Genomic DNA, 15586 nt, shown 5'->3' with positions numbered 1-15586 from the left:
ACCGGGGTTAGTGTGTGGAGTGCTAACATCAGACTGGCTGGGGATGGGGCAGCATAGGCTAGAAGTAGAGACTAGTAAGAGGCTGTGGTTTGTAGTCCGCATGAGAAAGGATGGTGGCCAGCACTAGGGCAGAGGCAGTGGAGATGGAGTTAAATGGACAGAGGAGAGATTTCGTAGAATCAACAAGACTTGTGACTGACTGAGTGTAGGAGAAGAGGAAGAGGGAAGTGGCAAGGATGACGCCCAAGTTTCTGGCTTGAGCAGCAAGGTGGTTGGTGGTGTCATTAGCTGAGAGGGAAAGACCATGAGAATAGTTTTCTGGTGGGAAAGCGGAGTGGTCAAGGGTTCAGTTTGGGGTATATTTAGCATGGGATGGCTGTAAGCCTTCCAGGTGAAGATGCTCAATAGACAGTTGAGTAGTGAATATTCGAGTCAAGAGAGAACTGGAGAAACCTGTGGGATTAGAGGAGGGGTCTTGTCTTGACCCGGGGAGTGACAGCTTGTTTGCATAATGATGTGAAGGGCACAGAAGGGAAGAAGTAGGAACACAGAAGGGACGATACAAATAGTCAGTGGATCAAAGCTCCCAAGGGCTGGGAAGTGATGAGTCAGAGCACAGGAGTAGGGATTTGTCTCACAGAGGAGGAGAGCCTAGGAGTTAAGAGGTCAGACTCTGGAGTCCGGGTTGGAACACTTGGTTCTAACACCTTCTAGCTGTGAGACCTTGGGCAAGTCACTTACTTTCCCTGAGTCTCAGTTTTCCTTGACTATAAAATGAGGAAATTATGAGAACCTCGGAATTTCGATGTGATGATTAAAGGAGATAATGCATGCACTATGCTTACTATCGACTGAAAAAAAACACAAAAACTCCCACAACCTAAAAGTTGCGAGTTATGTTTTATTCAGGGACCTTAGTGAGGACTACAGCCCAGGAGACAGTCTCTCAGATAGCTCTGAGGAAATGTTCCAGAGAGGCGAGGGAGGAGCCACGATATATAGGAGTTATTGCTGGAAAAAAAATATAGTCAAACATCAGAAGATTACTGCTAATCACAAAAAAACAGACCTCTCAAGTTAATGATTTCAGCGCTTTTCTATGTATGGGAAGATGCAAGAGTCTGGGCTCATGGAAATCATTCCTTAGATATGCATCTTAACTATCTAGGGCCAGTATCCTGTTTCTCTTCGTCCGAATTCCCCTCAGGGCGAGCCGTCAGGGCGCGCCGTCGGGACGTCTGCAGTGGCTGATGGTTTGATGGTGGGCGACATTCTTGTTTACTGAAATGGCACGCAACCTTTTTTTGTCTGCATTACCATAGTGCCTGGCATGCAGTTAACACTGCATCAGTGGTAACTGTTATAACAGGAGCACAGGAAGGGAAAAATGGGTGCACATGCAGGTCAGTTCATAGGTTTGGTTGCAGGAAGCTGAACAAATTTTTTTAGGTGATTTCTGTCTTTTTGATGAAATAGAAAGTGAGGTTATCTACTGGGGGGGGGCTACCTGCTAATGTCTCTTTGGGGTAGAAAAGCCACTCATTTGGCACTGACTAGGAGATAGGACAGTCACTATCAACAGAGGGTCAACAGACTGCCAGCCACTTAAATCATCAAGACTTGCTTTTAAATTAAAGTAAAAATGAAAACAGCGGAATGACTCCTCATTTTGTAGCCTAGTACCAAAACGTGTAGAGTACAGGGAATTCCCTGGTGATCCAGTGGTTAGGACTCGGGACTTTCACGGCCGTGGGCCTGTGTTCAATCCCTGGTCGGGGGACTAAGATCCCACAAGCAGCGCAGGGTGGCCAAAAAATAAAATAAAATAAATTTAACTCAGTTATCTTAAAAAAAAATTGTAGAGTACATATTCAGAAGTATTTGTTCATCTGATTTTTTTCCTGATCTAGTTTTTTTAAAATATATTTATTTATTTACTTATTTGGATGCACCGGGTCTCAGTTGCAGCATGTGGAATCTTTTAGTTGCAGCATGTGGGATCTAGTTCCCTGACCAGGGATCGAACTCGGGCCCCCTGCATTGGGAGCATGGAGCCCTAGCCACTGGACCACCAGGGAAGTCCCTCTAGTTTTTTAATAGACTTTATTTTTTAGAACAGTTTTAGATTTAGAGAAAAGTCGAGAAGATAATATAAAGTTCATAGTTTATTCAGATTTTTTTAGTTTTTACCTAATAGCCTTTTTCTGCTCCAAGATCCCATCCAGGATACCACATTGCATATGGTAGTTATGTCTCCTTAGGCTCCTGTTGGCTGTGATAGTGTCTCAGACTCTCCTTGTTTTTGATGACTGCTGTCGAACCCAAGTTCGTGGGCCCAGTGCACAGTGAGGCCAAACAAACCAAAACGTTTGAGTCTGGATCAGAACTCTTTGCTTGGCCTTAGCAATAAACCTTTCTCTGCTCCAAACTCTGATGTTTCTATTTGTTTGGCCTCACTGTGTGTCAGGCCCATGAACTTGGGTTCAACAACATGAGCTTGACAGTTTTGAGTACTGGTCAAATATTTTTTAGGATGCCCCTCTATTGGATTGTGTTTGATGTTTTTCTCATTATTAGACTGAGATTATAAGTTTTGGGGAAGGAAGATCACAGAGGTAACGGGCTGTTCTTACCAGATCATTTCAAGGGTATGTACTCTCACCATGATTTATCATCATTGATGTTGACCTTGATCAACTGGCTGAAGTAGTGTTGGTCAGGTTTCTCCACTGTACAGTTACTCTATTTTCCCCTTTCCCGACTGTACTCTTTGGAAGTAAGTCACAATGTGCAGCTTAAGAAGTGGGGAGTCATGTTCCCCCGCTTTAACTCTTCAAGGGACGAGTAGCTCCATAAATTACCCAGAATTTTTCTGCATGGGAGATTTGTCTCCCCTATTTACTTATTCTGTCATTTGTTTATATCAAAATGGACGTATGGATTTTTATTTATTTATTTATTTGGCTACGTCGGGTCTTTAGTTTGCGGCAAGCAGGATCTTTTAGTTGCGGAACGAGAACTCTTAGTTGCGGCCTGTGGGATCTAGTTCCCTGACCAGGGATCGAACCCTGGCCCCCTGCATTGGGAGCGTGAAGTCTTAACCACTGCGCCACCAGGGAAGTCCCAGTACGTAGCCTTTTTGAATTGGCTTTGTTCACCTAGTAATAATGCATTTAAGGTTCTTCCATGTCTCCCACTGGACCACTAGGGAAGTCCCTGGATGTTTATTTTATACTTATGGTATAATCCAATATTTCCCCAGCCCAGAATCAGCCATTTCTCCAAGGAGACAAGGAACCTTGGTTCCTTTTATCGGAGAATGGTATTAGAAACCACCATCTAAGCATTAGATATGTTCCATCTGGATAAACTTTAATTTGATCACAAATTTATTATCTTGGAGTAACACAGTTGCTTTTTTTATGAGTCAGTGTTCACCCAGAGAAGCAGGACCAGTAGGAGATATATAATGAGGGATTTATTGCAAGGAATTGGCTTCTGTGATTATGAGGCCTGAGAGGCAAATTGGGAACTCCCAGGGCAGGCCTTCAGGAAAGGCAGACAGGATCTCACAGGCATGGCTGTCCACTGGCTGAAGCTGCTGGCCACAGGCAGAATTTCTTTTCTTGGGAGAGCCTCAACCCTGCTTTTAAGGCTTTGCACCTGATCAAATCAGGCCCACCCATGTTATCTAAGATAATCTCCTTTACTTAAAGTGAGCTAACTGTGGACTTTAATTACATCTGCAAAATACCTTGACTGAAACACCTAGATTAGTGTTTGAGTAACTGGGGGCTGGAGCCTTGCCAAGTTGACATATCAGAAAGACCATCACACCTTTAAGATGTTCTGAATTCAGGAGGACCTTATCAGTTGAGTGTGCTCTGTAAATGTACATTTTCTGGATGACTGAGGAGTGCGCCCATAGGAACCCAAGCGTTTAGACTGTTACCTATTTAGGATGTGTCATAAACTTCTCTGCCTTCTTCAACAGAGATACTAAACACTTTAACCTGGTTGTAATGACCCAGGGCCCCTATGTGAACACCATTTATCACACTGAACTGAGCTTACAGGGTTGCTTCAGGGCCTCTGAGGCCTGGAAGGAGCCTTATCTCCACACCCAGGGACCTCATTGCTCTAGTTCTTCTAATTCCTCTGTCAGCTTTCTATTTATATACTTCTTACTCCTTCCCTTTCTGAAGGCTGCCCCTCCTCACTTCTCTTTCATTAATTCAATAACTCTGTGTCTGTGTTCTCACTGCTCTCTAATCTAATCTAAGAGGACATTTCTCTCTGGTTCTTTCTGTTTTGTTTTGTTTTTTAAGTAACAGTTTTATTAAGATATAATTCACGGAGTATACAATTCACTCATTTAAAGTGTACAGTTCAGTGGTTTTTAGTATATTCACAGATATGTGCAGCCATTGCCAAAGTCAATTTTAGAACATTTTCGTCACCTTAAAAAGAAATTGCCGGGGCTTCCCTGGTGGCGCAGTGGTTGAGAATCTGCCTGCCGATGCAGGGGACACGGGTTCGAGCCCTGGTCTGGGAAGATCCCACATGCCACGGAGCAACTACGCCCATGAGCCACAACTACTGAGCCTGCGTGTCTGGAGCCTGTGCTCTGCAACAAGAGAGGCCGCGATAGTGAGAGGCCCGCGCACCGCAATGAAGAGTGGCCCCCGCTCGCCACAACTAGAGAAAGCCCTCGCACAGAAACGAAGACCCAACACACCCAAAAATCAATCAATCAATCAATCAATAAATTTATTTAAAAAAAATTGCCAATAGAAAGCCCAGAAAGAAACCCACGTGCTTATGGTCAATTAATCTATGACAAGGGAGGCAAGAATATACAGTGGAGAAAAGACAGCCTCTTCAATAAGTGGTGCTGGGAAAACTGGACAGCTACATGTAAAAGAATGAAATTAGAGCATTCTCTAACACCATATACAAAAAATAAACTCAAAATTTAAAAAAAAATTCAAAATGGATTAAAGACCTAAATGTAGGACCGGATACTATAAAACTCCTAGAGGAAAACATACGCAGAACACTGTTTGACATAAGTCACAGCAATAGTTTTTGGATCTGTCTCCTAGAGTAATGGAAATAAAAACAAAAGTAAACAAATGGGACCTAATTAAATTTAAAAGGTTTTGCACAGCAAAGGAAACCATAAACAGAATGAAAAGACAACCTACCGACTAGGAGAAAATATTTGCAAATGATGCTACTGACAAGGGATTAATTTCCAAAATATACTAACAACTCATACAGCTCAATATCAAAAAAAAAACCCAATTAAAAAATGGGCAGAAGACCTAAATAGACATTTCTCCAAAGAAGACATACAGATGGCCAACAGGCACATGAAAAGATGCTCAACATCACTAATTATTAGAGAAACGCAAATCAAAACTACAATGAGGTATCACCTCACACCAGTCAGAATGGCCATTATTAAAAAGTCTACAGGGGGGCTTCCCTGGTGGCGCAGTGGTTAAGAATCTGCCTGCCAATGCAAGGGACACAGGTTCGAGCCCTGGCCGGGGAAGATCCCACATGCCGCGGAGCAACTAAGCCCGTGAGCCACAACAACTGAGCCCGCGCTCTAGAGTCCGCAAGCCACAACTACTGAGCCCACATGCCACAGCTACTGAAGCCCGCACACCTAGAGCCTGTGCTCCGCAACAAGAGAAGCCACGACAGTGAGAAGCCTGCACAGTGCAACGAAGAGTAGCCCCTGCTCACCACAACTAGAGAAAGCCCACGCACAGCAACAAGGACCCAACACAGCCAAAAATAAATAAATAAATTTATTAAAAAAAAAAAGTCTACAGGGGCTTCCCTGGTGGTGCAGTGGTTAAGAAGCCACCTGCCAATGCCGGGGACACGGGTTTGAGCCCTGGTCCGGGAAGATCCCACATGCCGCGGAGCAACTAAGCCCATGCGCCACAACTACTGAGCCTGCACTCTAGAGCCCGCGAGCCACAACTACTGAAGCCTGTGCGCCTAGAGCCTGTGCTCTGCAACAAGAGAAGCCACTGCAATGAGAAGCCCGTGCACCGCAACCAAGAGCAGACCCTGCTCACCGCAACTAGAGAAAGCCCGTGCGCAGCAACGAAGACCCAACACAGCCAATAAATGAATAAATAAATAAATGTATTAAAAAAAAGACCCAATGCAGCCAAAAGTAAATAAATTTATAAAAGTAAAATAAAATAAAAAGTCTACAAACAATAAATGCTGGTGAGGGTGTGGAGAAAAGTGAATCCTCATACACTGTTGGTGGGAATGTAAATTGATACAGCCACTATGGAGAAGAGTATGGAGGTTCCTTAAAAAACTAAAAATAGGGGACTTCCCTGGTGGCACTGTGGTTAAGAGTCTGCCTGCCAACGCAGGAGACATGGGTTTGATCCCTGGTCCGGGAAGATCCCACATGCCGTGGAGCAACTAAGCCTGTGTGCCACAACTACTGAGCCTGTGCTCTAGAGCTTGCGAGCCACAACTACTGAGCCCACGTGCCACAACTACTGAAGCCCGCATGCCTAGAGCCCGTGCTCTGCAACAAGACAAGCCACCACAATGAGAAGCCCGTGCACCACAATGAAGAGCAGCTCTGCTCGCCACAACTAGAGAAAGCCCGCGCACAGCAACGAAGACCCAACACAGCCAAAAACAAATAAATAAATTTATTTTAAAAAAGGAAACTAAAAATAGAGCCACCATATGATCCTGCAATCCCACTCCTGGGCATATATCTGGAGAAAACTCTAATTCGAAAAGGTACATGCACCCCAATGTTCATTGCAGCACTATTTACAATAGCCAAGACATGGAAGCAACCTAAATGTCCATTAACAGAGGAATGGATAAAGAAGATGTGGTACATATATACAATGGAATATTAGCCATAAAAAGGAACGAAATAATGCCATGTGCATCAACATGGATGGACCTAGAGATTATCATATTAAGTGAAGTATGTCAGACAAAGACAAGTATCATATGATAACACTTATATGTGGAATCTAAAAAAAGATACAAATGAACTTATTTACAAAACAGAAATAGACTCACAGACATAGAAAACAAACCAAAGAGGATGGGGGAGGGGAGAGAAATTAAGAGCTTGGGATTAACATATACACAACAATTATATATAAAATAGATAACAAGGACCTACTGTATAGCACAGGGTATTGGATATTACATTGGATATTGTAATATATTGGATATTACAAGATATCCAATATCTTGTAATAACCTATAATGGAAAAGAATCTGAAAAAGAATATATGTATCTGAATTACTTTGCTGTATACCTGAAACTAACACAACATTGTAAATTAACTATACTTCAATTTTAAAAAATGATTTTTTCTTTTGGCCGTGCCCCGCTGCATGCAGGATCTTAGTTCCCCAATCAGGGATTGAACCCATGCCCCCTGCGGTGGAAGCGCAGAGTCTTAACCACTTGGACCGCCCTGGAAGTCCCAATAAAAAAATGATTAAAAAAAAAGAAATTTCCTACCCTTTAGCTATCACCCCCCCACCCCCATCCCCCATCCTCTTCAGCCCTAAGCAACCATTAATCTCCTTTCTGTCTCTTATGGATTTGCCTATTCTGGACATTTCATATAAATGGAATCATATAATATGTGGTCTTTTGTGACTGGCTTACTTCACTTAGCACATGTTTTCAAGGATCATCCATGTTGTATCATGAATCAGTACTTCATTCCTTTTCATGGCTGGATAAGATTCCATTGTATGGCTACATCACATTTTGTTTATTCCTCTGTTGATAGACAATGGGGTTGTTTTCCATCTTTTGGTTATTATGAGTAACACTGCTATGAACATTCACATATAAGCTTATGTTTTCAATTCTCTTGGGTAAATACCTAGATACCTTAGGAGTGGAATGGCTCAGTCATATGGTAAATAGGTTCTGGTACCAATTCCAGTGGGGGGAAGTTCCCTCACACTAACAAGGAGCAATTTTCCAACACCAGCTGAGTGTCCTACAATTCAACTCAATTCTGACACTACACGTAGACAGCATCAGATTCCAAAGGTTCAGGGTTCAGTCCCACAAGACTGTCCCTCGCCCCCTCCCCCTTCAGATGCTTGTCGCAAGCCCAGGCTGTCACCTGTGCTTCTGACTGATGGGCTACAGATCGGAGGTTCCAACTACCACACCCCCCGGGTTTCACATGCCAGTTGCAAGTCCAGGTTGTTACCCGTACTTCTGACCGACTGGCTGTAAATCAGCGGATCCTAAGACCCCCTCCTTGGCTTCAATTCATTTGCTAGAGTGGCTCACAGAACTCAGAGAAACATCCTACTTACTAGATCACCAGTTTATTATAAAATGATGTAATCCAGGAAGAGCCAGATGGAAGAGATGCATAGGGCAAGGTATGAAGAAAGGGTTAAGAGCTTCCATGCCCTCTCTGAAGGTGCCACACTCCCCAAATCTCCATGTGTTTACCAACCTGGAAGCTCTGGACCCTGAGCCCTGTCCTTTGGGTTTTGATGGAAGCTTCATTACATAGGTATGACTGATTAAAACACTGGCCAATGACTGATTCAACCTCCAGCCCCTCTCTCCTCGCAGAGGGTGGAGGTGGGGGTATACTGAAAGTTCCACCCCTCTCCTCTCACCTTTGGTTCCCCTGGCAACCAGTTCCTAACCTTAGGTTACACCTAAGGGCTTTCCCCAAAGTCACCTTATTAACATACAAGAGACACCTTTATCACTCTTATCATAGGAAATTCCAAGGGCTTTAGGAGCTCTGTGCCAGGAATGGGGTTGAAGACCAAATATATGTTTCTTATTATAAATCACAATATTACGTATGGTAACTCTGTGTTTAACTTTTGAGGAACTGCCAGACTAGTTTCCAAAGTGACTGTATCATTTTACATTCCTACCAGCAGAATATGAGTGTTCCAATTTCTCTATATCCTCACCAATGCTTGTTATCATCTGACTTTTTGATGATAGTCATCCTAGTGGGTGTGAAGTGGTATCTCATTCTGGATTTGACTCGCATTTCCCTAACAACTAATGGTGTTGAGCACCTTTTCCTGTGCTTGTTGGCTATTTGCATATCTTCTGAGAAGTGTCTATTCAAGTCCTTTGCTTGTTTTTAAATCAGGTTTTTTATACTTTTGCTGTTGAGTTGTAGGAGTTCTTTATATATTCTGGATACTAGACCCTTATGAGATATATGTTTGCAAATATTTTCTCCCATTTTGTGGGTTGTCTTTTTACTTTTTTAGTAGTTTCCTTTCAGGCCCCAAAGTTTTTAATTTTGATGAAGTCCAATTTATCTATTTCTTCTTTTGTTTCTTGTGCTTTTGAGGTCAAATCTGTGATTCCATTGCCAATTTACTGAGCGCCTTCCATCTACCAGGAACTAGGGATAACGTGGTGAATAAGACAGACTTGGTTCCTGCCCTCATGGATTTTACGTCTAGTGGGGCAGGGGAGATATTAATCTAATAACTGCATGAATAACTTCTCAAGTGTGATAAGGATTAGAAAAGGTGCAGTTCTAACCTAGCCTGAGGGTCAGAGAAGACTTCCCCAAGGAGGTGACATTTAAACTGACATTTGAAGGATGAGTGGGAGTAGGCCAGGTGAAAGGGGGCAAGGAATAGAGGGAAGAGTGTTTCTGGACAGGGAACAGCATGTAGGAATCCCAGAGTTCAGGAGAACAAGGCTTTTTTGAGGAACAGCAAGGACTGTGTGGCTGGAGCAGAGTTGGGGGCAGGGGTGAGTGGGGAAGGGATGAAATGACTTAGGGAGAGAATGTAGAGTGAACTTTCCAGGACTTCAACCTGGTAAGTGCCAGCAACTAAAGCCAGAGGAGGTCATGGAAGACTAGAGAAGAGAGTTTCAAGGAGGAGGAAGTAGCCCACATTGGCCAGTGCTGCCAAGAAGTGAACAAAGGTAAGGACTTGCATTTGGCAGACAGGAGGTCATCATGGGAGACCTTTGTGGAAGCAATTGTGCTGGGATGATAGAGGCAGAAACCAGAATGCATAGGAGTGATTAAGAGCTGAGGAAATGGAGATGTTAAGGGAGGAGACCTCCCTGTGGAAAAGCTTGGCTGGGAAGTGTTTGTCACCCAAAGAGCCTGGCTCCTAGTAGGTGCTCAACAAACGTTTATTGCACTGAACTAAACTGAGGGTGAGCTCCAAGATACAGGAGAGGGACAACTGATGGAATTAGGCTGTGGGAGGAGGCGGGCTTGAGAGCATGAGTTACATCTTGAAAGGAGACAGGCATGCTCCTTCCCTTCATTAAAATGAACGGGAAAGAGGGAAAACAGGGAGGCTGGGTGTGGAATGCAGGGTATGTTGGCTGGGATGGGAGGGGGCATTTCTATAGATAACAGGGTCAAGAGACGAGTCGACTTGTGTGCTTTTATTCTCTTCAGAGATTTCAGGTTTAGCCCTGACTCCAGTTTATGACTTTATCTGGAAATAATATCTAACCTATTTAATAGTTGGTGGGCAATTACTTACTAAGTTACTGCTTTTACTTCTTCTGTGGGCTGAGAACAAGGTAAGTTGGCTTGTTTCGATTTTGTCTAAAGTAGAAGTGTGTAGGTTGTGAAGAACATCAGCAGAGGAACCAATATCTCCTTTGAGGAGCAGCCACTCATCTGGTACAGAGGGAAAATAATTTGCAATCAATGTGGACACATTTTAGAGGTGGGATAATTCAGGTAACCACAAGATCCCTCCTGGACTACCCTAGCAGATAAAGTAGTTTCACCACAAGAGCCTGCTGAGTACCTTTCAATTTTTCCAAACAAGAATTTATTTTTTAATAAATTTGTTAATAAATACATTCTGTTATTTTCTATTTCCTATGTGTCCTGCAGCGTTGCTAGGCGTTGCATATGTATTTTCTCGAATCATCAGAACAACCTTGCAAGGGAGCTTGTATTGTTCCCATTTTACTGATGAGGAAACTGCAGCTCAGAGAGGTGAGTGATTTGCTCAAGGTCACTAATCAGTAGCAGGTTTTGGAACCCAGGTTAGGCTGAGCACTTTTCACCACGCCAGCAGTTTTGGCAATTTTGCTCCCGGGGCCACTGTGCGACCCCCGCCGGCCTGTCTAAGACAGGGGCACGGGATGGGGAGGAGAGGTCCCAACCCAGCTTCACCTGAGCGGCTCTGCACTTAGTTTTACACCTGGGGCTCTGAGGTAAGCTCCATTTGAGCAAAAGAGAGAAGAAAAAAACAAGTTTGAAGGCCACTGCCTTCCACAGGGCTCTTTGAACTTCCCAGCAGAAGCACGGCTTTCCTTGAAGCGTTTCTCCTGAAACGCTTTGCTTGTATGATGCATTTTCCCCCACTTGGCTCTATCCTCCACGTGACTGGAAGAGTGATTTTTCTAAAATCTCATCATGTTACTCCCCTGCTTAGAAACCTTCTATGGCTCCCAGCTACCTCTAGGTTAAAATCTGTATTCCTCTTTTAGCATGATCTATGAGACCCTTAGTGATCTGGACCCCCATCCACTTCTCCAGAGTTGCCGTTAGTTACTCCCCAGCTCCCACCTTCCTTCCAAACCGGCTGACTCGCATCTCCTGGTACTTGCTATGTGCATCCGTGCATACTCCAGTGGCCCTGCCAGGAGGCTGCTCCCCCGTCTCCACTGAGCGACTCCCACTCACCCCTCCAGCCTCAGATCAGGTGTACTCTTCCTCCCCGGAAAGCCTTTCCTGCACCTTTGGCCTGGGTTAGGCCCCGCCCTCTTTGCAGCACCCCCTACTCCAACCCCCATGCTTACCTGTCCCAGCCCTGCTTCTGCCTCCTTTTCTTGTCTGCCTGTCCCACTAGAATGCAGATTTGCATCATCTGCTTAACTCTGTTTTGCTCCCCTGGAAAGAAGTTTCTCAGGGAATTTGTTCTTTCTCTTGGGGTGAGCATACCAGTCTTGCCTCGAAAAGCATACCAGAAATGCCAATGGCTTGATGTTAGGCATGGAGAGTTTTCAGCATGGGGGTTTGTCCCCTGCAGCCAAACCTCAATTTTACATGGAGGAGGTAGGCTAGGCAATATCACATGATGAGAAAAATCTGTGGGGAAGAATAGCTGACTACAGGAAAAACTCCAGAAAGCCGCTTTCAAATCTTCCAGCTGACTTGGTTTTCATTTTGGAAAGAGCAGGGCAGATGCTTGTCTTAGGTCCCCAAATCTGCTAATAGTTAAGATGCTTAGGTTCAAACTTTTCCTATGAAGAGGGGACTACTGTTAAAAGTGTCCTTTGAACGTTGGGCGAAGGCACATGCCAATCTTCCCTCCAAGCCAGGAGTCCGCAGACTCAGCCATGTGGCAGGAAGGCCCTGCCCTGACGCCTTCACCAAGCCCAACCCACCTTGGCAGCTGTCAAGGGAGAGGTTGTGGAGCAGAAACCGCAGTCCTGCATCAGTTAGCCAATTTGCATCTATAAAATGGGCATGGGGGTGGAGGAGTGTTATGCTAGATGCCCATGCCAAATGCCACAAGCCAGGAGCTGCTCACCCTCACACTGCAAACATCAAAGAAGTTCATTTTTGTTTCTTTTCTTTTTTTGGCTCTGCCACGCAGCTTGTGGGATCTTAGTTCCCAACCAGGGATTGAACTCAGGACCCTGCAGTGAAAGCGCCGAGTCCTAACCAGTGGATGGCGGGGGAATTCCCAAAGAAGTTCATTTAGAAGAAGAAAAAGGAAATGCTACATTACACTGTGTAAATATGTTTAAGGTATAGTTCCTAGAGACACGGGACAGGCTGAGAATCAATAGGAAAGATCTGGATCATTTCATGGATGGGAAGAATCTAATGGGTTATTAAGGGCAGGTGGGAACGTTTTGAGCACAGAAGGGGCAAACAGGCCCGCCAGGCAGAGATGGAAACCTGGACGGATGGGCTCAGGGTGGTGTCTCTGGGCTGTGTTTTGTTGTGACTCAGTTCCTCCCTGGCCTTAGAGGACTGGGATGGGAGGGCTGGGGACACAGCAGTCCATTGCAAGGGCTACCCAACCCTCCAGGGATACAGTGCTATTTTGAAAATATGCTGTTCTCAAAAGCAGCATGGATTTCCAGTCACCAACTGCTTCTCCCTCGTTTCAGCTCAAATCAACCCACCTGTATTCTACTCAATTCATACTATTTCTGAATGGGAGCAGTTTTCCAAAGTACAACTTATATATTAAATGTAATTAAAAGAAACCCACAATGCTGACGATTAAAGCCCTATCTTGGAAAAAAGTGCCAGGGGGTGTGTCTCATTGGAGGGCAGAAGTCAAGGTAAATTACGTGACTCACCAGGAAATATTAGAAATACATATTTGGAGGCTTTTTCCTTTTACCTCCCCTCTGCTCCCTGCAGACAACTCCTCTGGGATGAGACTTGTGCAAGAGGCCAGACCTAGATGCTAAAGAGCCCAGGAGACAGGTAAACTGTGTGTCTCTACTAAGAGCCAAGGGGAAAGTAGCTCCTTTGGTGCACATCTTGGCCACTTGCTCTGAAAATGAGATCCAGAGACTGTTCTGGATCACTAGCTCGCAGCCGTGTGTTGGTGACCTTTCCTGCAAACACAGGGAAGAGGTGGTTAATGAAAAAAAAAAAAAGTCATTCAAAGGACAGCTTTGTAATGCAAAAGGAAAACATATGCCACTTTAATATGCTTAAGAAGTCAATCGTGATACATTAGAAACCAAACCGTATGCGTAAGGCCTGGTTGTCTCAGGAGCAGGTTGACAGGGGCTGAGCCCGCCCTCACAAAGTGACCCGTTAACAAACGAGTCAGGCCTGCAGTTAGGCGCTTCCTCTGCATCAGTGGTTTACAATCTTAACTCATTCTTCTAGCAAATGTTTCCTAATAAACCCAGAGCTTCCACCTGCCCAGAAATGGCTACTGGAAGCTAACTTTCCCTCTCCCAAGCAGGACCACGCTTCTGCTCCTAACTGCTTAATCCTGTAGTTTGGGGATTCGGCGCCAGGAAGGCTTGGTCTTTGCTCTCCCTCGGTTAGGCGTGCCCTGGTCCCCGCGTCTCCTGGCCGGTGTCTGTACTCCTGAGACAGGTGCCTGAGACGGACCCCGAGGTGGTCTGTTCCCTGCAGGACCAGCGCCCACGGCTGCGGCCCGAGCTGCGTCCGAGGCGCCGCCCCTTCGGTGGGACCCGGGACCGCCAGGGACCACCCGGGATCGAGGCCCGGCCGCAGCGTCTTGGTCCCTCCACGCTCTCCAGTCTCCGTCTCCTTCAACGGTCCTGGAAGAAGGGGAACATATGGCGGAAAAGGCCTTGAATTTGCGCCACCCGTCTGCCCACGGAGTCCTTCCCCTTGGCGGGCGCCGCCGCCGCTCTGGCCGTTGTCTCCGCGACCGGCGCGCCCACTGCGCTGGGGGCGCGTCTCGGCGTACACGCGGCGCCGCCGCCGCTGCTGTTGTTGTTGGCGTTGTGACGCTCGCTGCCGCCCGCCGTCTCCCAGTCCTCGGCCCCCGACAGCTCCCTCAAGCTCCAGGGCGCGTCGGGCCGCAGGTAGTGACAGGCCCGGTGGCCGCTGTGGTCGCGGCGCGTGGGGTCTGCCCCCAAGGCGCCCACCAGCACCTTGACGACCATATCGTGGCCCTGCAGGGCAGCCAGGTGGAGGGGCGTGAGGCCGCCGCTACCCGGGGCGCTCACGTCGAGCGGCAGCCCCCTGCGCTGGGCGAAGTCGTGCACCAGGATGAGTTCCTCGTGGCGCCCGTGCTTGGCCAGCCAGTGCAGCACCGTGTAGCCCGTGATCGGGTCGCCCCGCAGGAGCAGCCCCGGCTCGACCTCCAGCAGCTCCTGCAGCGCCTCAAAGCGGCCCTCAGCTGCCGCCAGTATCCACGCGTGCTCCCGGGGCTCCAGGCATAGCCCGCTACCGCTCGGTCCGTTCGGCCCGCCCGGGGACTGCTCCACGGGGCGCTCCTCCGACAGCCACCCGGCGGGAGCCGCCCCCTGCAGCCCCAGCAGCTCCCGCAGCGCTCCCCGCCGGCGCCCCGAGCCTGTTCCCGAGAGCATCAACGAGCCGTGGAAGGGGGGCTCCCGGGAGGCGGTGGCGTTGCCCCGGTACCTGCCCAGGCTGACGGTGTCCACTCTCAAGGGGCGGGGCTGCGGGGCGCTCCGCAGGCTCAGCTCGGTCGGTGCGAAGGAGGCCTTGGGTGCCGGCTTCGCGGCCCCTCGGGGCTCGGCCATGGTCCTGCCGCCGCGGCGGTTCCAGTGTCTAGCGTTCGCTGCCCTTCCCGGGCCCCACCAAGAGAGGAACTGGCGCTGGCGTTGGGGAAGGAAGCGGCTTGAGCAATTGGGCTCGGAGGGAGGGAGCGAAGGAGGGGAGAAGAGGGAGGGAGAGCGCGAGCGAGCCGAGGGAGGGCCCCGGCACGGGCGGTGGGGGGGCGTGGAGGGGTGGGAGCTCCGGCCATGCCCCCGCAGCGAGCCCCTTTCCTGCACCCCGGGTACCGCCGCCACCTCCGCTCCCCCGGGTCGCGGGCGGCCCCGCCCCAAACGGCCAGGTGAGCTGGGCGGCCCCGCCTCCCGCAC

The 15586-nt window shown here is 47.4% G+C and overlaps 1 protein-coding gene and 1 long non-coding RNA gene across 2 annotated transcripts; one reads left to right on the top strand and one right to left on the bottom strand.

The window, feature by feature from the left end:
• Nucleotides 1–10916: 10916 nt before the first annotated feature.
• LOC137756725 (uncharacterized) lies at nt 10917–13288 on the top strand. The gene is made up of 2 exons (XR_011072251.1): nt 10917–11018; nt 12628–13288. It is a non-coding gene; the product is annotated as an uncharacterized lncRNA (long non-coding RNA).
• A 569-nt stretch (nt 13289–13857) lies between these two features.
• On the bottom strand, nt 13858–15346 carry SOWAHD (sosondowah ankyrin repeat domain family member D). The gene has a single exon (XM_068533202.1). It carries the CDS (start codon nt 15242–15244, stop codon nt 14285–14287), a length of 960 nt encoding a protein of 319 aa, XP_068389303.1. The 5' UTR covers nt 15245–15346; the 3' UTR covers nt 13858–14284.
• Between the last annotated feature and the right edge of the window lie 240 nt (nt 15347–15586).

Source organism: Eschrichtius robustus, chromosome X (assembly GCF_028021215.1).
Source record: "Eschrichtius robustus isolate mEscRob2 chromosome X, mEscRob2.pri, whole genome shotgun sequence".
Classification (NCBI taxonomy): Eukaryota; Metazoa; Chordata; class Mammalia; order Artiodactyla; family Eschrichtiidae; genus Eschrichtius; species Eschrichtius robustus.
Note: the sequence above shows the minus strand (reverse complement) of the source record. Positions and strands in the feature narration are given on the sequence as shown.